The 22,500-nt window shown below is 46.1% G+C and overlaps 1 protein-coding gene across 2 annotated transcripts in view; it reads right to left on the bottom strand.

Annotated features, from left to right (window-relative positions):
- Positions 1-22,500, bottom strand: part of LOC143293477 (sialin-like) — a 48,742-nt gene that overhangs the window by 9,791 nt on the left and 16,451 nt on the right. Inside the window, exons 1-5 of one of the 2 annotated variants that reach the window (XM_076604367.1) lie at positions 11,378-12,217; positions 6,492-6,973; positions 5,269-5,505; positions 3,190-3,373; positions 194-324 (exon numbers count right to left, since the gene is read on the bottom strand). In XM_076604367.1, coding sequence (XP_076460482.1) covers positions 194-324; positions 3,190-3,373; positions 5,269-5,505; positions 6,492-6,973; positions 11,378-11,426 — 1,083 coding nt within the window. In that variant the 5' untranslated portion in view covers positions 11,427-12,217. Of the gene's footprint in view, positions 1-193; positions 325-3,189; positions 3,374-5,268; positions 5,506-6,491; positions 6,974-11,377; positions 12,218-22,500 lie in introns of those variants that run through there. The other variant, XM_076604366.1, reaches the window with a different exon arrangement.

Genomic DNA, 22,500 nt, shown 5'->3' with positions numbered 1-22,500 from the left:
CATCCATGCACCCCTACCCCTCCCCTCACCCTAAACACACCTTGTTGACCCCATCCTGCCCGTCCACCCAAGCAACAAACACTCATCAACACCCCTCCCCCCTCCAACTCCCTCCGCCTTTGCATCCCCTCTACACCGCCCCATCCTACACGCCCCTCCATGCATCCCCCCGCTCCCCTCCCCCTGTACACACCTTGCTGGCTCCGTCCTGTCCTTTTCCCCATGCAATCAGTATTTTCTCGCTCTCCAGGATGCGAGGGTGCTGGTCTGGAGAGTCGTACACCAGGAACAGCCAGGGAATGGTACACATCAAAGCGAACCCCCCTGCGTTAAAAAAAAAAAAAAAGAAAAGAAAAAGGAGAGAGAGAGAAGAAAACAATATACAGTCGATTAATGTATCTAAGAATAAATAAACCACCACCACCAACACCAACACCAACACTAAACCAAAATATAAACCCAACGTTTTCAACTTAAAGTAGAACAAACTCAACCACAGAAACAGAAAGTCTCACCAAAGAAGTAGACAACTCACCAAAAAAGTAGGTCAAACTCACCAAAAAGAGGTAGAATGAACACACCCATCAAAGAAGTAGAGCAAACTCACCAAAAGAAGTGGGACAAACTCACCAAAGAAGCAGGACAAATTCACCAAAAGATGTAGGTCAAACTCACCAAAAGAAGTGGGACAAACTCACCAAAATTAGGGCAAGCTCACCAAAAGAAGTGGGACAAACTCACCAAAATTAGGACAAACTCACCAAAAGACGTAGGTCAAACTCACCAAAAGAAGTGGGACAAACTTACCAAAGACGTGGGGTAAACTCACCAAAAGAAGTGGGACAAACTCACCAAAGAAGTAGGTCAAGCTCATCAAAGTTGGTCAAACTCACCATAAGACATAGGTAAAACTCACCAAAAGAAGTGGGGCAAACTCACCAAAGTCAAAATCAACTAAAACAGTAGAACAATATCACCAAAAAGAGGTAGAATGAACACACCCATCAAAGAAGTAGGACAAAATCACCAATGGAAGTGGGACAAACTCATCAAAAGAAGTGGAACAAACTCACCAAAAGAAGTAGGACAAACTCACCAAAGAAGTAGGAAAACCTCATCAAAAGAAGTGGGACAAACTCACCAAAAGAAGTAGGACAAACTCACCAAAGAAGTAGGAAAACCTCATCAAAAGAAGTGGGGCAAACTCACCAAAAGACGTAGGCCAAACTCACCAAAAGAAGTAGGACAAACTCGCCAAAAGAAGTAGGACAAACTCACCAAAGAAGTAGGACAAAATCACCAAAGGAAGTAGGACAAACTCATCAAAAGAAGTGGGACAAACTCACCAAAGAAGTAGGTCAAACTCAAAGAAGTTGGTCAACGCACCAAAAGAAGTGGGTGGTGTGTCCATCGAGATCGATGATGACCATCGTTGTCATCCAGCTGGGGGATGGGGGGGGAGGGTGGTGGTGGGGTGGGGGGGAGGATGCTCATGAATCTATCTGTGAATGCGCAGATGGTCAAACTCACTAAAGAAGTAGGACAAAATCACCAAAGGAAGTAGGACAAACTCATCAAAAGAAGTGGGACAAACTCATCAAAAGGAGTTGGGCAAACTCACCAAACAAGTAGGGCAAACTCACCAAAGGAAGTAGGACAAACTCATCAAAAGAAGTGGGACAAACTCATCAAAAGGAGTTGGGCAAACTCACCAAACAAGTAGGGCAAACTCACCAAAGTAGTAGGAAAAACTCATCAAAAGAAGTGGGGCAAACTCACCAAAAGACGTAGGCCAAACTCACCAAAAGAAGCAGGACAAACTCGCCAAAAGAAGCAGGACAAACTCGCCAAAAGAAACAGAAGTAACTCAGTTGCCAAACAGTAGAATAAACTAACTAAACAATTTTCCTTAACAAACTTGACAAAAGAAAAAAAAAACCTCCTCCACCACAGAAGTAGAAAAATCTCGCCCACCACAGAAGTAGATCAAACTCACCAAAACAAGTCAAAACCACACCCCACCAACGCAATTTTCCAACAGAAACTCTCCAAGGGAAAGGAAATGATGGACCAACACAAAGGCTGCCAGAAATTCAACGAAGTAGAACACACTCAGCAAAGAAGTAGATCAAATAAACTCACCAAAGAAACAGAACAAACCAAAGAAATAGCACAAAAAAAAAAAAAAAAAAATCTGGGCCAAGAACAAACTCACCAAAGTAGTAGCAGATAACAGGGTCAAGAACAAACTCACCAAAGAAGTAGTAGAGGCAGGGCCAAGAACAAACTCACCAAAGAAGTAGAAGAGCAATGCAGTGGCTGTCAGAAACTCACCAAAGTGGAACAAACACGGCAAAAGTAGAAGATGAATGGCCAAGAACAAACTCACCCATCCAAGCAGCAGAACAAACAGCCATCAAAACAGTAGAAAAACTCAGCCATCAAAGCAGAACAAACAGCCATCAAAGCAGCAGAACAAACAGCCATCAAAACAGCAGAACAAACAGCCATCAAAACAGCAGAACAAACAGCCATCAAAACAGCAGAACAAACAGCCATCAAAACAGCAGAACAAACAGCCATCAAAGCAGCAGAACAAACAGCCATCAAAACAGCAGAACAAACTCACCCATCAAAAACAGCAGAACAAACACCCATCAAAACAGCAGAACAAACTCACTCATCAAAACAGTAGAACAAACAGCCATCAAAACAGCAGAAAAAACTCACCCATCAAAACAGTAGAACAAACTCAGCCATCAAAGTAGCAGAACAAACAGCCATCAAAACAGAACAAACACCCATCAAAACAGCGGAACAAACAGCCATCAAAGCAGCAGAACAAACACCCATCAAAACAGCAGAACAAACAGCCATCAAAGCAGCAGAACAAACACCCATCAAAGCAGTAGAACAAACACACATCAAAACAGCAGAACAAACAGCCATCAAAGCAGCAGAACAAACACCCATCAAAACAGCAGAACAAACAGCCATCAAAACAGCAGAACAAACACTCAGCAAAGCAGTAGAACAAACTCAGCCATCAAAGTAGCAGAACAAACAGCCATCAAAACAGCAGAACAAACAGCCATCAAAACAGCAGAACAAACAGCCATCAAAGTAGCAGAACAAACACCCATCAAAGCAGCAGAACAAACACCCATCAAAGCAGCAGAACAAACTCACCGAAGAAGTAGAAGATGAAGGGCCAGCCGTTCTGCAGGTCTATGCCACAGAGGTAGCCGGAGACGAAGAAGGTGACTATGCCCGCCAAACTGAGCCCCGTGTAGGAGCACGTGGTCAGCTGGGCCTTCTCGTGCTTGGGGGCCCACCGCGCCCACAGCGCCTGGATGGCAGGGTCTACCGTCCCCTGCACAGGTCGTCAGGGTCAGGGTCACAGCGAGGGTCAGGGTTACGGTCAGGGTCAGGGCCATAGTTATGGTCAGGGTCAGGGTCGGGTCAGGGTCATTTCACACACTCATACACAGACGTGCGCCGCGCACAAACGCGCTCTCGGGTACATACATACATACAATATGTATGTATTGTGTGTACGTACGTACGTACGTACGTACGTACGTACGTACGTACGTATGGACACACACACACGCACACACACACACACACACACACACACACACGCACGCACGCACACACACACACACACACACGCACACACACACACACACACACAAATAAAAACAAAACAACAATACAAAACAAAGCGAAAAAACCTATACCCGCCCCCTTTCCAAACACACACACACACACACACACACACACACACACACACACACACCAGCAATATAGAACAGAAAACCACCAGTCACACATGCGGCACCCCAGCAGTTAACAACCGAGCAAACCATAGACAAGTAAAGACCACACAGCAGTCGTAACAGCCACAACAGATGTAATGGGGCAGCAAGCACTCAGGTCCTGGCTCATTTACCCACACTCCAGCCTCCAGCAGACCTTTAAAAAAATGTTTTTGACAGTAATGACAACACCATACTACTGGGGGGAATAAAAAAAAGTGTGTCAAGAGTCCAAGGCGTGCGTGCCTAAAACCACACACAGACAGACTGTTTTTGTGTGTGATCATTGATGAACATTAACTGTAATTTACATATTTTGGCTGTGATTCATAATGATGCCACTGCGTTATATCTTCTGTAGTCGATGTTGATGGATGGATAATTTGCCCCTTTACTGCTGTAATCTGAAGCAAAGTGACCGAGACGCTGGTTATATGCAAGTTCTGTTTTGCTATTACCCAAAGCGATGTTGATGGATGGATAATTAGCCTTTTATTGCTGCAATCTGAAGCAAAATGGCCGAAACGCCCCACGAACAGACAGCCAGGACCCCCCTCGAAACACGCCACCTTCTTCGGACCAAAGTCTCATCCCTGAGCAGTTTGAACATACGTGCGTCAGCCAATAGGTTGTTACACTCCACCCTTCCGCCTCTCCCACCCTTCCCTCCCCCATTACACACCCACCACGCAAGCGCCCTGCTTCAGCCACAGACTCGACTCTACCCGAACAACCCGGACATCTTAACCCAGAGCATGAACGTCTACCAAACATCCACTATGTTAGTGTCTGTGCCTAGGGGGTCCTTCCTTGGAGGACGATGAATACCCAGTCCTCCTACAGCTCTGTCAACACCAATCGCCGTTCCATACAAACTCACCATGGTCTTGGGCGTCATCAGCGTGTTTACGCCGTCCCTTGGTCCTCTCCGCAGTTTCCACCTGACTGGAACACCATTCTGGGATACATGTTCATGTTGCCTCCACCACGCCACGTCCAGCGCTAAATGTTTGATAGACGCACTCTAGTGTTGGTCAGAATCGTATAGTCTGAAGTTGGGACTGTGGGCCTTTGCACGCAGACCAACTACTGTTTTGGGTTATCGAGAGACAGATTGACCAGTAACAGCCTCAACAAAAAGAGCTCAATATTTTGACCAAAGACCAATATCTCCAAGTGATCAGAGAGAAAATCAGCTAGGGAGGCATTAACAGCAGATGACAAGGCCTTGGTGTCCACCAGTCCCATCCGGAATTTTGTTTGTTTGTTTGTTGTTGCTGTTCTTTTTTGCTGCAGAAAATTCATTATCAGACGTTCCCTGGGACTGAAAACAACATACTATAAAGTTTTGTTTCAGCGATTTGTTAGTTGACCTATTTTCAGCCATGATATGGCCCTTCACTCAGAACAAAACTGAATGGAGCTTAATCGCAGTTAATGTGCTTACCATGAAAATCCCGGCAATAACTCGAAGCACGAAGACGAAGATTTCGTCGCACTTGGCAGCTAAAGGGAGGCAAATGGTGACGATAGATCCCGCCAGGAGCGCCACCAGCACCACGCGCTTGCCGCCAAACTTGCCGGCAATATGGCCGCCCAGGATCGGGGAGAAGAAGAAACCGATGTTGAAAGCGTTCAGGACGAGGCCTTCAAACTGTGGGGACCAGGTGAACTCTGCAACTTTCTGTGGACGTACAACATAACATACACATTTCATGATGGTTATGATGATGTGTTAGGAGGCTGAAGTGTTAGGCGTGATGGATTCCAGTTTTACTGATAACAACTGAGGCAAGGAATGACAAACATACAGAATTATCTAACAAAACGTTTGCAGTTCAAATCAAACCAAATTATAGTGCTTAGAATCTCGCCGACCACTAAGGCCATCTCAAGGCTGTCGCCACGTTAGCAACTATTTCAAGTCATGAGTAAAAAACGAAAAAAAGTACAATAAAAGCCATCACTGTTTCAAGCTTTTCATTCATAAGTTTAATTTAAAAAAAACCCAAACAAACCCTTCCTGAGTTTAAAACTGCAGTTTGTATAGTATAGTATAGTATAGTGTAGGCTTACTGTAGGTCGTACTTGCAATTGGCCGATGTACCTATGGCACATGCAGCAACTCAACCAGTCATTCGGATGAGACCATAAACCGAGGTCCCGTGTGCTGCATGCACTTTGCACACGTAAAATAACAGCATTAATTAGAGTTGTCCCAGGCAAACTTCTGTATTTCAAAACCCATTCTAATATAGTCTACATGTGTGTGCGTGCGCGTGACTCAAATCTGATTGAATGACACAGGAAACGAATGATGAGTGCCACTGAATAGGCAGCGATCTCGCCAGGCAGGCAGTCTGTTAAATGATTCCGTATTTGGAGAGCGCTCAGAGTTTCTGACAGAAGGTATGTGCTTTATAATTTTCAGTAATGATGGGGGAAAAAAAGGCTGCAGACTGGTGTAACAAGGCTGTATATATGTGCTTTATGAGTGTCAATAATGATAAAAACAATTCTGTAGCTCAGTGACTAACTGAGCAAAGCGAAGAATGGGACAGGACTAAAGAGCGGCGGGAGGGAGGGTGGATGGTGAAGAAGATCGAGAGACGGTCGGACAAGACACAAAACCATCACCAGCTCAACACAGACACCACACCACTCGCTCACCACTTCAGCATTCCCGCCAGCAGCCGCGGAGAGGTTGGCAAGGATCCCGCCACCACCACCACCACCACCACTGTTCTCGGGGAAGGAGCCCAAGGAAGGGTGGGGGTTTCCGGAGGACGCCTTGTCCCCCGGCCCCGCGTTGGAAGCGGTGCGGAGGGTCATGCAGACCACGGCCATACCGATGCACTGCCGCAGGGCGGACTGCGAGAAGCGGGCGGCGCAGCACATGTAGCCCACCACCCATCGGCACGACGTGAACTTGGTGCAGCATCCTTCCTGCTCCCGGATCCTCTTCCCTTCCTCATCCTCCCCTCTCTCCCTCCCCGGGGCCCCCGCCTTGCCCTCTCTCCCGTCCTTGGAGGGGTAAGGGTACAGCAGAACCTTGGCTGACAACTCCTGCTGCTTCTGGGAGGCCTCGGCGTTGTTGATGTTGGTGGTGGTGTTGTATGTGGTTGTGTTCACGTCGCCGGTGGAGATTTTTTCTGAGGATTAGAGTGAGCAGAGGGAAAGAAAAAACAGAGTGCCGAGTTGGATGAAGATGTTGCTGCCGAGAATGATGCTGATTATTATTATTATCATTAAAATAATAGTAAATTCAACAACAGCAGCAAAAACAATCATGATAATAACGGAATAATGGATTTATCGTATACAGTGCAGTTTCCAAACAAGACAAAACAAAAAGACCGCAGGGCTGAGTGAGCTATAACTCTCACCCCAACACCTCACCTTCCCCCTCCCCAAAGACACACACACACACACACACACACACACACACAGTGACACAGACAGGAAGACACAGACAGATAGAGAGACAGACAGAGACAAATTTGGACTGTGTGACACAAACTCCTTAACCACAGTATGTGACTGCGATGTCAGTGATTACCGTCACCGTTTCCGGTAAACATGCACACTTCAAAAACTTCGTGCGTGAATTTGCGCAGGTTGAATACCGCCCAAGTCAGGAAACTGCATAATGAGTGCACACGTTTCATCCGGCCGGGTCATGTCGCATCCAAAAGAGGGCGGGGACAAGCCAGAGCGGAAAGGGTTAAATTTAACGAGGTTCTGACGTCACAGTCACGTTCCCTGTCATTCATGCATGACCTCAGGTTCACTGGCACCAGCTCCGTCCTTTTTTTTCTATTATTATCTCTCTCTCTCTCTCTCTCTCTCTCTCTCTCTCTCTCTCACACACACACACACACACACACACACACACACTTCGAAGTGTAAAACGATGCACTGAAAATGAATTTGATTATCTTTCTTTTCCAGGAACCTACAGAGCTTTCCGAAGCCTCACCAACGCACAAACCCGACGCACTGATCAGACCTACAAAACATTACACACACACACACACACACACACACACACGCGCGCGCGCGCGCGCACGCAAATAATACATGAAAATGTACTTCTTCAAATTATATAATTTTATACACAGAAGGCATATGAATCTAATGAAACAAAAATTTTAAATGGGCTGCGCACAGACTCAGCTGTTATATTTCACGTCGTTGTAATAGCAATAATACCCTTCCCCGCCCTTTTTAACAAGACCCCCCCCCCTCGCCACCCCTACCCCCCTCACACACACACACACACACACACACACACACACACACACACACCACTGGCTTAATAGAAACAAAAGCGGGATGCTATGGATTGACCAGAACTACACACAGCTCATCCCCGTTCCCCACCCACCCAATGTCATGAATCGACCATCTGGGTTCTTCATAATGTATTATCCATGCACATAGCGCTGCTGCTGCTTCATCTTCGTTCGTGGGCTGCGACTTCCACGGTCACTTGTGTTCACGAGTGGTCTTTTACGTGTATAACCGTTTTAACCCCCGCCATGTAGGCAGTTATACTCCGTTTTCGGGGACGGGGAGTGAGTGTGCATGCCGTGTATGTTCTTGTTCCCATAACACATCGAACACTGATATGGATTACGGCATCTTTAACGTGCGTATTTGATCTCCTGCATGCGTATACACACGAAGGGCGTTCAGGCACTAGCACGACTACATATCTGTTGATCTGGGAGATCGGAAAAATCTCCAACATTTACCCACCACGCGTCGTGACCGGGATTCGAACCCGGGACCATCAGATTGAAAGTCCAACGCTTTAACCACTCGGCTGTTGCGCCCGTCGACTGTGCTGCTTGTGCAGAGGAAAACACAAGTCATTTTTGTCGTCACGGAAAGATCAGTGGAGTGGGGGACCAGTGCCAGAACACCCGACCAGAAACCGAGTATCCATGGGTTCGTGTCCTATATACGGACTGGCATTAATATATATATATATATATATACACATATATATATATATATATATATATATATATATTCATCACCCCACTTCCCGTCCCCCATTACCACTAGACCCTGAGTGGTGGTCTGGGTGCTAGTCTTTCGAATGAGACGTGAACCGAATTACCGTGTGCATCATAATACACTTACCCTAGGTGAAAGAGCTCACGACAAAAAGACAGCTATCCCTGGAAAAAAAAACTATAGAAAAAAACCCACAAACTTTCATACGATCAGTTGAAAAACAAACTGGCTAACGAGCATAAAAGAATTAACAATGCCGTGATACGCTCTTCCCGGAGAGAGCAACCCGAAATTCACACATAGAGAAATCTGTTCTGATAACATTTCATGTAATAATAATACTGTTTCTTCTCTACTACTTCTGTTATAAGCAATCGAGAAGAAGAAGAAAACGCAGAACAAGAAAAGAAAAAAAAAAGGAGAAAGAGATGGAGGAAAAGAAGAAATTGAAGGAAAAAACCAGATGGATCAGGATCCTTTCCCCCAAGCAAAATCGGACGGGGGAAACTCGCTTAAATCAAGTCGGAATACTTTCTCCAAAGTGGGATTTATCCGACGTTAACGTGGCATCGTCACATTACTCTCTCTCCGATGGAGACTATTACCAGCATGTGTACTCTCTCTCTCTCTCAGTATGTGCACGTATTATACACTTGCACTCACATACATGAGACAGAGACAGAGACAGACAGACAGAAATAATCCAGGGATACGGTTTACATTAAAATGGAAGAAGAATGTGGCAGAATGTTGCTGCTCACTGTGTGTCTCGCGGTGACATTGAAAAGAAAAACTGCATTCACGTGACAGGAACAATGCATTCACCTGACACCAGTGAAAGCAGCCTCTTCCCACCCCCAGTTGGTTTTTACCCCTAGGACAAAACTGGCTTGTCCCGATCAACCCCTGGGTCTCTGTAGCCTGGCCCAGTATGCCCTCCATGGGGTAAACCTGGCCTGGTCAGAAATGACCCTACCCCAGCTGGGTGTTACACCTGCATCGTCACTCCCAATGGCGACGGGCGCAACAGCCGAGCGGTTTTAAAGCGTTGAACTTTCAATCTAAGGTTCCAGGGTTCGAATCCCGGTCACGGCCCCTGGTGGATAAAGGGTGGAGACTTTTCCGATCTCCCAGGTCAACAGATGTGCAGACCTGCTAGTGCCTGAACCCTCTTCGTGCGTGTGCACATGCAGAAGATCAAATAGGCACGTGAAAGATCCCGTAATACATGTCAGCGGTCGGTGGGTTATGGAAACAAGAACATACCCAGCATATACTCCTCCTCCCCCCCACCCTCCCACACACACCCACGAAAACGGAGTATGGCTGTTTACATGGCGGGGGTAAAAAGAGTCATACATGTAAAAGCCCATACGTGCATGCCAGTGAACGTGGGAGTCGCAGCCTACGAACGACAAACTCGCAGTCGTTATGTGTCACCCAGGGCCAGCTGGAAATGACCCTCAGGAGGTAAATCTAGTCCCGTTAGAACTGACCCCCCATCTTCTACTACTCGACATAAAATCGTAGTGCATGGGGCGGGTGAGGGGTGGGGGTGGGGGGTCGCGGGGGGGGGGGGGGGGGGGGAAGGAGGGGCACTCTAGACAATCCTCGAACGACCCGGGGATAACCTTAGCCTAATCCAGAAAGACCCCCAACCCCTTCCATCTGGTATTTGAGGTCTCTCCATCAGGATGTTGGCAAGAATCGACCTGATCCCTATACCTGCTTTTCCCCTTTCATAATATATATATATATATATATGTGTGTGTGTGTGTGTGTGTGTGTGTGCGTGCGTGTGTGCGTGCGTGCGTGCGTTTGTGTGCTATGTAATTACTTGTCTTTGGTATTCGCTGTCTGTCTTTCCTGATCCCGTCTTTGATCCAGGCCAGTCCAGATTAACCACTACGAGATGGAAAGAAGACGTAAAAGTCAAGACAGGCTATGACAGAACTCGCCAACATTTGCCTCCGTTAAGATATAATGGAGGGGGTGGGAGGGGTAAGTAAACTGGGAGAAGGAGGTATCGGTCTAGACTGGCCCAAACAGACCCCGTGGGTGGTTCAAGGCTAACCCAGAATGACCCCAAGGCAGAACCTAACCGGGGAGCAGTTTTCGGGCACACCAGCATGCCAACGTTAAGGTCTTCAGGGCGCGACGTCTGTGCAGAGGTCACACTTGTTGGCTCGTCGCCAACACAGAAGAGAAAAACAAGCGTTTAGTTTAAATCTTGACATTCATGGTACGGTGTGTAAAATAGATAAGTATATAAATAAAATTAAAATTAAAAACCGTAATTAATCGTAAATAAATAAGTGAGGGGAAAAACAAAATCTTCTACACCAACACGACATGCGCATGCATGCACACACACACACACACACACACACACACACGCGCGCGCGCGCGCGCGCGCGCGCTTATCGATAGCCTGACTATCCATCTACACATCCATCCATCCATAAATACATGCTTACTCTGCAAGCTGACCATCCGTCCACCCACCTACCCACCCATCCAGCAACACTTACCTATAGCCTGCAGACTGAAGCGACGTGACAGTTGTTGATTTAGCCTCATTTTTTTCACAATTCAGCAATGGGTCAATAACAGAAACAGCAACTGGTGATCTTTACTGGGGTCTAGCACACTTGCCCACACTGAATTTTTTTTTTTTTTAAACGTGTAGGAAATGTAATGAACGGTTTCCACTCAAATATAGTGAATTACTCAAATGAAAGCTTCCAGCAACAGTAGTTAAGGAGGTACTTACATTTTTGCACATACATTCAACTGACAGACGAGTAACAATAGTTATAGTTATTGTATGGAAATGGACCCAGAGTTTTATGTTACTTCTTTTTCGATTCGAACACAACACCTTGATTATTTCTGCTGATTCTGCTTCGGGAATGTTAATATTGACGCCGAACCACGCTGAATATTTATTCTGACTAGTTTCTTGACCTTGAACCAACAGCTATTTTCTTAATGATAATGGAGACTGTTTCTTTTCTGAAACATTATACTTTGTCCGGTTTATCGATTTTGAAACAAAATCGTCGCCACCTTACACACCGTGAATCCTGTTATATACAGAATTGATTTGTAGGGTGTTCATCCAGAATCGGAGATGATTATGCAGTCATATGGATATGATTTATCATCAGTTTTACCGAATACTGCTCGCCTTGATAACAAATTTCTCATTGACTATATCTTTGAAAAGAAGAGCCAACAACTATGGGGTGAATCGTTAACACAAGTAATGAATCAGAAACTGACTGACGGTCAAGAAGATAGAAAATGCAGGTTTTAAGTAAGCCTCTCCTTGCCACGGCTGAATATGAAGGATACCAGAAAAACTGTGACACGTGTGCTGGCTTTGTGAATGCTCTGATGCAGACAATGCAGAGTGGTTTTTATGTATGTGACTGCCTGACCCCCCCCCCCCTTCCACCCTTACCCTTTTCCAGCGAGGCCTTCACCCCTTTCTGCCCCTCTCCCTCCTTACCTTCAGCAGACACTTGGCGGGAGGGGGAGGGGGGAGGCACGAAAACAATAGTGTCGTTGTCATGCTCTGAGAAATATTTCCTTGGCACATCAGAAGGTCTGGGCTTTACATTAGACTTCTGGGCGGGGAAGAAAAAACGCATAAATACGGAATAGAAAAAAAAGAAAGAAAAAAAGGTTAGGCAATGCCAACATTATCTTATGTCGAAAACTGTGCAACACATTTTGTGGGGGGGGTTTCTTTTGTGTGTCTGTGCATGTGTTTTTTCTTTTCTATTCTCCTCTTCCTCCTTCCTCCGGTCAACTGAAGGGAAAGCTGACTTGCAAACAAATATTCAGTCGAGGCTTGAGGATCGCCGTTACCCCCCATACCTCTCTCCAGAAGTACTTTTGGAACACCGAAAAACCACCATCCTGCAGACCTCTGAAGTCCTCGGTTGTTGCTGTTTTTTGTTGTTGTTTGTTTTGTTTGTTTGTTTTGTTTTTTTACAGAGTATAACAAGGACTGGTTGGATGAAAACAGTGAGGAGACCCAACATATGAACTGGACTCTCTAGAGGAGACGCTCAAATCTGGCTTCGAGACTAAGCGATTATTGTCGTCGGTATGGGGCTCAGTAAGTAGCATGAGTTTACAGGTGGGCCAACAGCAGAGTGAGAGCTGCATTATCAATGGTTTCTCCACTGCAATGGGAAATCATTTACAGTTTAGTCTTTTGTGAAGGTCTATGACTCTCAAACTAGGAGAAAAATTGCACTGGCTCTTGGTGCTGCAGCCTTGGGGGCTAGTTGGCCTTTGGGAACCATCCCAACGCCAACTGTCCTTAAAAAAACCCTCTTGGCCGAGAGAGTGGGGATGTGACTTGGGCAAGACACTCCACTATAATCAAATACTAGCCAAGATAGTCGGACAGCATTTACCTCCTCTGCTGTTGTGATGGTCATAGTCGAACACGACTGACTATCATACAAAATTTTAGGTTGCACCACTGAATACAGAGACGCAACAGCAATGCAGGGTTTCCTCTGATGTGTGAACAAATGTCAATAGTTACCTGTGGACTGACGGCGCTAAGGCTGTGGAAGACGAACCTGGGTGTGGCTGTATATGAGGGACTCAGAATGTGCGGCCTGAAACGGTGCAGAAATGGGAAAGAAAAAAAATGTGTATGGAGCTTTGCACTAACCATCTTTTTGTATAGTTCTGACACGTGGGTCACGTGACGTCACCGCCTGTGGTTGCTTGAACACTTCCACCAGCGTGCAGCGTCATCCTCAACATCCTCTGCAGTGACTTCATCGCCAATACTGAAGTCCTCGAACAGGCGGGGATCACCAACTTCGATACTATGCTGCTGAAGACAAAGCTGTGCTGGGCAGGCCACGTCTCCAGGAAGGAGGATCATCGCCAGCTCAGTATTGTGAATGGCGAACCCTCCACTGTTCACGTTACCGTGACATGCTGAGGGACACCGAAGAGGTACAGGGACTACCTGAAAACATGTCTGAAGAAATCCCTTTGTGACTGTTACATTGACCATCGCCTGTAGCCTGCTGTAGACTCCGACCGCGAGACCCGGCGACACACCATTCCCCAGGCTGTCTCCTCAGAGGATAAGGTCCACTTATATACATCGATTCAAATAATACTTTTGCTCACCTTCTGTATGAGTGTTCGTTGAACCAAAACTTGTGTTCTGAAAGCGGAACAATTCCATGTTAAAGCAGCCCACATCCATAGGCATTTCATTGTTTTCATTTTATCGTAATACAGATCTATTGAAGTTTCTAACTTTAACTGTCTTCATTTCGACTTTTCGGCTTCAATAAATCGTAACAAAGTCGCCAAACTCATTTTCGGTCGTAATGATAATCATTCCGATCAAGTCCAGTTCTTCTGACAATGTTACGATCGGCGGATCAGACGCAATTTTTTTCACTCCGAACATTCGATCACAATGTCATCCTCTCACATCTTTATTTAGAACAGAGTGCCTTCGCCGTGACTGAAAGTAAGGGTGACGTGAGGTGTGCAAGCATACAACTAAAGTCACTGACTGCTAATATTCAAGCCTGTTCCAACCTCTCCTAGTGATACCGAGGATCTGTTGTGCTTTAAACGAGTTTCGACTCGAAAACAATAGACTCTGGCTTTATGAAGGACCTTGAACATAAAAGCAGCGAAACGGCCACAGAATACAATTCGCAATAAGTGAGGATAGAGATAGTGATGAGGAGAGATGGGGATGGGGGTATGTAGATAAGGGGAAGGAGATAAACACACAAATGCGCGCAAACACTCAGACGCACGCACGCACGCACGCACGCACGCACACACACACACACACACACACACACACACACACACACACACACACACACACACAGAGGAGGTAAAATTTATGACACCTTATATGTAGATCTGACAGCTCTTGTGTCTTATGGAAAATGATGTTTTCATGAAGAAAGCACAAACAAAAACAAAACACACACATACAAACAAACTAATAAAATTTAATAAAACAACTGAAACCAAAAAGAGTGCAAGGAGGGGAACAAAGCAAGACAAAATGACAACAACAAAACAAACAAACAACAAACAAGACAAGTGCTGTATTAATTTGGGGGGGCCAACGCCCAAAGGAAGGCACACAAAAACGAAATAAGCAGCCTAATTTGAGGAGGAACGGGCTAGGGTTGGGGTGAGGCGGCGGGATGGCGGGGGGTCACCGCCCATATTTCATAACCTACCAACTGAAATGTAAACACACACACACACACACACACACACACACACACACCCTTCCCTATCCACCCCTTCCCTATCCACCTATCCACCCCTTCCCTATCCCACCCCCTTCCCTATCCACCCCTTCCCTATCCACCCCCTTCCCTATCCCACCCCCTTCTCTATCCCACCCCCTTCCCTATCCCACCCCCTTCTCTATCCCATCCCCTTCCCTATCCCACCCCCTTCCCTATCCCACCCCCTTCCCTATCCCACCCCCTTCCCTATCCACCCCCTTCCTCTCTATCCACCCCCTTCCCTTCTCTATCCACCCCCTTCCCTTCTCTATCCACCCCCTTCCCTTCTCTATCCCACCCCCTTCCCTATCCCACCCCCTTCTCTATCCACCCCCTTCCCTATCCCACCCCCTTCTCTATCCACCCCCTTCTCTATCCCACCCCCTTCTCTATCCACCCCCTTCCCTATCCCACCGCCTTCTCTATCCCACCCCCTTCTCTATCCACCCCCTACCTATCCCACCCCCTTCCATATCCACCTATCCACCCTTTCCCTATCCTACCCGCTTCTCTATCCACCCCCTTCCCTATCCACCCCCTTCCCTATCCCACCCCCTTCCCTGTCCACCCCAATCCGGACAGAGAGACAAAGTAACGTGTAATGAGACGAAGTGACAGTCGTGTCAACACACCGTGTTCTTTTTTTCTTTTCTTTTTTTCTTTTTTCATGCAGGGTATTTCTTACATTGATGACATTCAGTCAGTCCCACCCCTTCAGCGCGCGCTGATGATCAAATACACACACACACACACACACACACACACACACACACACACACACACACAGGCACACGCATACGCGCGCGCACGCCCATGCACACACCACGGACTAAATACAGACAGACAGACAAAGAGTTTGAGAGAATATAGTCACAGCTACGTAACAATAACATAACAATAAATCAAGTGAGCTGGCGAGAGAGACTTGTAAAATGGTGTTTGACCTAAATAATAATAATTATGTCATTCACAAATATATCATTCATACATGTCATGCACTGTAGCGATTGTAACAAAACGCATAATCGCGAGCGAATTTGTACCAGTCTGCGAGTAACTACGAAACAGTTCTTTAACCCTTTCACCGCCAGTCAATTTAGAGTGCAAAATTCACTTGTGCTATAAACACAGGAATTGTGGCGTCTAAGAATAGCTGGGGATTACCCCTGCGATGTGTGGAAAATATGGCCTATCCTTCCACTGAACATTAAGAGCAGTAGGTTCATGGATAACAGACCCATGATCCGGTCACCTTTCTGTGACAAGTGTCCTCTACATAGCTTGTGCATAAATGCGAGTTTGGCAGTGAAAGGGTTAACGTGAGATATTGCAAACCGGTGCGAACTAATAGCCAGTGCGTAAGCACCCCAAGGCCGGACCAGCGCGTTTGATTTACACGAAGGTCGGGTATCTACTATTTAGATCAAACATGGCTTGCTCAGCGAGCATCTTTCCAGGAAACCAGTTTAATCTGTGTAAAATGAAAATGTTATTTTGGTAAAACGATCGACCCACAGAAATCTTGGGTATGTTTCAGGGATAGAAAGGGAGAAAGAACAGTCAGACGGAATTGAGAGAGACAGAGACAGACAGATTCTGGTGGCAATAAACGGCAAGAATGAACGAAAAAGGGCAGAGGTGAAACGTTTTTTTAGTGGCAAGAGAAGGCGACTCGTGTGTTCCCCCCCCCCACCCCCCCATCCTCCCCTCTCCCACTTTCCTCCCCCTCTCTTACCTACGGCCATGTCAGGGGAAAGAAATGGAAAACGATTGTGGAGATAAGACCAAACACGACATTGTCATCTGACACAGAAAAGCCAGGAGGCCAAGGAATGTCTCACTCGGCGTAAGTTTTATCCGCTTACAGTGTAAAATGTGCCTCCCGTTAAGCCTCGACACCCAAGGTATGTTGTCAGTGTTCATACGTTTATTTGTTTATTGCCTGTTCATCTAAGATGATGATATTAGACTGATTGATGATGATATTTGTATGCAGTGTTCATATAAAATCAAATAAATAACAAGCTTCAATGATCAGAGGTCGACGAGACCATAAAGTACTACATATGAGTTGTAGAGTCAGTGATACCACGTTTTCAGTGTAGTTATGTCCTGCAGAAAACGACAGGCTCTGTGTTGTAGAAGTAGAAGGGGAAGGAGGGGTTGTGATGGTAGTAAAAGGTCCAGCTTCGATGATCTGGTCATGTCACCTGATAGAAGGGTCCAGAATTCCCTGACACTTCTGTGCGGGAATCTGGCGATTAGATGCTGCAACCAGGGGCGGTTAAACAAGAGATGCATAGACAATCTCAGGCCAACCTCAAATGGGCAAAACCTTCAGCCTTGGCAGCTTGAGACTTCTGCTGCTTATAGAAGTAGTTGGCGTGCCCTGACAAAAATTGCAACGAAGGCTATTATTTGAGGGCCAACACCGATCGAGCCTTGCAGCTCACTTAGATCGACGACACAGAGCTACGCCAGCCTCTGCCTTGCCTGTTCGTGTTACATGCCCAAATTACAACCGCAAGTGGGCTTCGGAAGTTTGGCTGCAAAATCCATATGCTTGCCCACCGATGATGGCGCAACGCACCGTCATCCTCGATTCCCGACAGCGAACCATGACGGGCAGAAGAGGTAATAGTCGTAACAGCAGCAGCAGCAGCAGCAGAGTAGTAGTAGTAGTATAGTAGCAACAGCAACAGTAACAATAGCAACAGCTCCAACAAATTATTAGTATTAGTAGGCAAATAATGAAACTGAGTTTGCCTGCTTGCTTGCTTGCTTGCTTCGCGCGCGCGCGCACACACACACAAACACAGCCGCGCGCGCGCGCGCATACACACATACACACTCACTCACATACACGTGTGTGTATAGGTGGACAGGATGAAGTGGGAGGTGAAGTGGGAGGTGGAATGGGGGTGGGGGTGGGGGGATGATGGGGGTGCGGGGGGACGGAGGTAGAGAGGGTCGGGGGGGGCGGGGGGGGGGGGGGGGGGGGGGGCAATACGAAGCGGGGTGAAGAAAGGAGAGCAAACACCGACGGGACATCTTTCGACAGCAGTCAGCAGTGTGGAATGACAGGAGATGAAGCTTTCACAGTACCTACTGGTTTTTAGGTGTGTTTTTTTCCCCCCCGCAGTGATGTGAAACTCGCGTGAATCCCGCTCCACGAGCGTCGACCCACTACTCCACACCCTTGAGGCTATACAGTCTGCAATATATCAAACCATACCTAATCTTACCCCCAACCCCCGCTCCCTCCCTTCCCTTACATCCTCCCCCTCCCCATCCCTCCCACCCCAACTCCTAAAGTAATATATTATATACCTGCAGCCAGGTCATGGCAAATTAATGGAAAAGGACGAAGGAGATTAAGGCACTGGATGACATACATAGCATCTTTTATTGGAGGAAAGAGTTCATGGTCTTATTAACTGCGGTTTTTATATGGAAAGAAAGATGTTTGCATTAATCAAGAGAGGGTTTTCAAAAGTGAGTTGTTGTTTTTTCCAAGTATATGGGTAACTAAAGAAGCTTGTCATCTTTAAAACAATCGAGGGTCGTTTGTACATTAAACATTTAAAGTATTTTTTTCATGTCTCAGAGAAATTGTAAGTGCATATATGCACAATTGTGTGTATGTACTTGTGCATCTGGAGGTGTGTGTGTGTGTGTGTGTGTGTGTGTGTGTGTGTGTGTGTGTGTGTGTGTGTGTGTGTGTGTGTGTGTGTGTGTGTGTGTGTGTGTCTGGCTGTGTGTTCGTGTGCGGGCACTTGTGGTTTTGCTATTTCATCAGGAAAAGCAAACAAACAGACAAAAGTATGACATGTTTCTGAATACATCTGCATGCATCCACGTTTTAAGTTATTCCGCATCTTCCTTCTCCGCCCTCCTCCCTCCCTCACACAGACACCCCCTACCCCCAAGCCCCCCTCCCCCCTCACCCCACCACCTCCCCCCGTTACCCCCTTGTCTGTTTTATGTGCCTAAAATATGTTGTCCAAGTTTGTTAATCGTTTTCAAGACCACCACACCCAACCACCTCATCGTTTCCATTCACACACACGCGTGCACACATACACGTACACACGCAAACAGGCAAATATGCACGCACGCACGCACGCACGCACGCACGCACGCACACACACACACACACACACACACACACACACACACACACACACACACACACACGCCCACTTTCTCCTCTCCCTTCACAGTCTGTCATCCAATTACGACTTCTAAACTTTCCAGTTTCCTAACATGTTGTTGTTGGCCATGTTTTGCTGTCGGTGTCAGCCACTGAGTTAGATGGAGGGGGTGGGGGGGGACAAAAAGAAAAGCAAAAAAGCGAGAGAGGTGGGGAAATTTGAAGGTGGAGGGGGTCGTGTTAGGAAGAGGATGAGGTGGTAGAGGGGGAGGGAGGTGGAGGAGGTGGTACAATGTGGTATGAGACACTGCATTATGTTGGGATTTTTTTTTCTTCGAAATTCCCCTCAAACCCCCCACCCCCTCACCCACCCCATCCCACGCCACTACACCACACCCCCTGGTTTATAATGACCAGTTTTTCAGTTTCAGTTTTAAGGAGACATTAACTCACTCAGTACGGCCAGTCCTCTCTTCTCCTCTACGCAGACCCCTCGGATGTCCAGTGGGTGTCTGAATGACCCAACCTTTAGCTTCCGTCGTCAGAATTGTGGTATTCTTTGTCAACATTCACCTCTTCAGTATAAGAGCCTTACGCTTGCAATATTTTGATGATGGTAATTGGGGTGAAACGCTGTTAACGTCGTCTCTTTCGCCGTTCGTATGGAGAGAGTTAAAGCGTGCAGACTCCAAACGCGACACACTGCATCCGCTTAAAAAAAGTATATATATATATATATATATATATATATGTGTGTGTGTGCGTGTGTATGTGTGTGTGTTTGTGTTTGTGTGTGTGTGTTTCATGTGTGTGTGTGTGTGTGTTTCTCTAGGAATAACCAAACGATGGAGAAAGGGGAAAGAGAGAGACAGAGACAGAGACCGAACAGAGACAGAGACAGAGAGAGAAAGAGACGGGAGAAGGGAGATAGAAAGAGACAGAGTAGAAGAAGAGGACGGAGAGACAGACCGACAGAAAGGGAGAGACGTGGCAAGAGAGAGAGAGAGAGAGAGAGAGAGAGGGAGAGAGAGAGAGGGAGAGAGAGAGAGAGAGAGCGAGAGAGCGACACAGATTGTAAAAATGTTTATAGGTCAAGGATAAAGATCTTCGGCATTACATATTCTTCAAAGCTGTCTATGCAGCAGCAACAACAACAGAATGGTAGTACTAACAATATTGATTAAAAAAAAAAGTAATAATAATAATAGTTTCAGTTTCAGTTTCAGTAGCTCAAGGAGGCGTCACTGCGTTCGGACAAAACCATATACGCTACACCACATCTGCCAAGCAGATGCCTGACCAGCAGCGTAACCCAACGCGCTTAGTCAGGCCTTGAGAAAAAAAAAAAAACAAAAAAAAAACAAAACAAAAAAAAACAAAAAAAACAAAAAACAAAAAAAAACAAAAAAAAACAACAACAAAAAAACACAAAAAAACGGGGGAATAAATAATAGATAAGCTTGCATAAATAAATAAATAAATAATAATTATAATATAGAAAAAAATAGTAGTAATAATATTAGTAATACTAATAAAATGATAATAATAAAACATAAATAAATAAATAAATAAGACAACAATGGTGATAAATAAGCGAATAAATGTAAAATATGAAGACACACATTCACACATACACCCACACATGCATAACAGAAATGCACCAAACATGCAGTTTCACATATATGAAAGCACAGTCAAATACATATAAACGTACATGAGCTCCAACACACACACACACACACGCATTACCGTGCACCTCCTCTACCCCCTCCTCCACACACTCATTTCTAGTCTACGTATCGCAGCTTCCACGGCACACACACACACACACACAAACACACACTCACAGAGATGAACACTTACTTGTACAAGCACATATGAAAGCACAGTCAAATACATATAAACGTACATGAGCTCCAACACACACATACACACACACACACACATTACCTTGCACCTCCTCTACCCCCTCCTCCACACACTCATTTCTAGTCTACGTATCGCAGCTTCCACGGCACACACACACACACGCAAACACACACTCATAGAGATGAACACTTACTTGTACAAGCACACACACATACGCCCATATCTCCCACCCCCAACCCCACACACGTACATACAAAGATATATATATATATATATATATATATATATATATATATATATATATATATATATACACGTTCCAATATCCTGTTGCTCCCACAGTGTAGGCATGCATACACTCACATACCTCATCCTCTACCCCACCTCCCCCCGCACTCCCACCTCCCCTCACACACACACACACACACACACGTACACATATCTCTCCTGACACTTGTGTGCAATTTCACTCTCGCGCATTCACAAACGCACTCAAAAGCACAGACCCACACATACACACAAACACACACAGCCGCCACTGACTGGCCGCAAGAGGGATGGGAAAAGATCTCTGATGCCAAGAACGTGGCGTCTAGTGTGTTGCTCGGTCTATTGTATTTGGAAAGGCCCACAGAGACTCTGTTCCGTTTTGAAGAAATTTGCGCAATGTTGGTTTGGAAATGATGCCGATATTTGTTTGATTTGCAAAGCATCGTGCTCTACCTTTCATGTTAGATTTGCGGCCGCTCCCTCTCTCTGCTTTTATTTCTTTGAGGCGATCAATGGTGTGATGGCCTTGTACCTGTTCTTTTTGGTATTCTTTGACTTTTCTGAGGATTTCCGATTTTCCTAGATGTAGGCTGCTCGTTGGTGTTGCGTTACCAGCAAGTCTGTCAGCTCGCTCATTTCCCTTAACACCTGCATGTCCCGGGCAGTATGACCATGTGAGTTTTTTAATCTGAAAGTTGCGCATTGCGTTATGCCACTCTGGGCTTCCCATTCCGTTTTCAATTTTCTGTATGAGGTTCATTGAGTCGGTTAGAATCATGGCATGTTGGTTTCCGGGCGTATGGAAGGACGATAGCCACTGGAGGGCATGTGTCACGGCTTCAACTTCCATCGTTAGGCTGGAGGTTGTGACTTTGTAGGCAGCATTCTCTTCCCAAATTGTTTTTCCATTTTGTTTCGCAGTGAATCCCCAGCCAGACTGGTCTTTGGTGACTGAGCCATCTGTGTATATGATGATGTCCTCTTCTTCACTGTTTTCTTCTATAAGCAGCTTCACTTCCGCATCAGTTTTGCCCTCTGGCCATTA

The sequence above is a fragment of the Babylonia areolata genome, chromosome 19 (genome assembly GCF_041734735.1).
Source record: "Babylonia areolata isolate BAREFJ2019XMU chromosome 19, ASM4173473v1, whole genome shotgun sequence".
In the NCBI taxonomy this organism is placed as follows: domain Eukaryota; kingdom Metazoa; phylum Mollusca; class Gastropoda; order Neogastropoda; family Buccinidae; genus Babylonia; species Babylonia areolata.
This window is presented reverse-complemented; position numbering and strand designations above follow the sequence as displayed.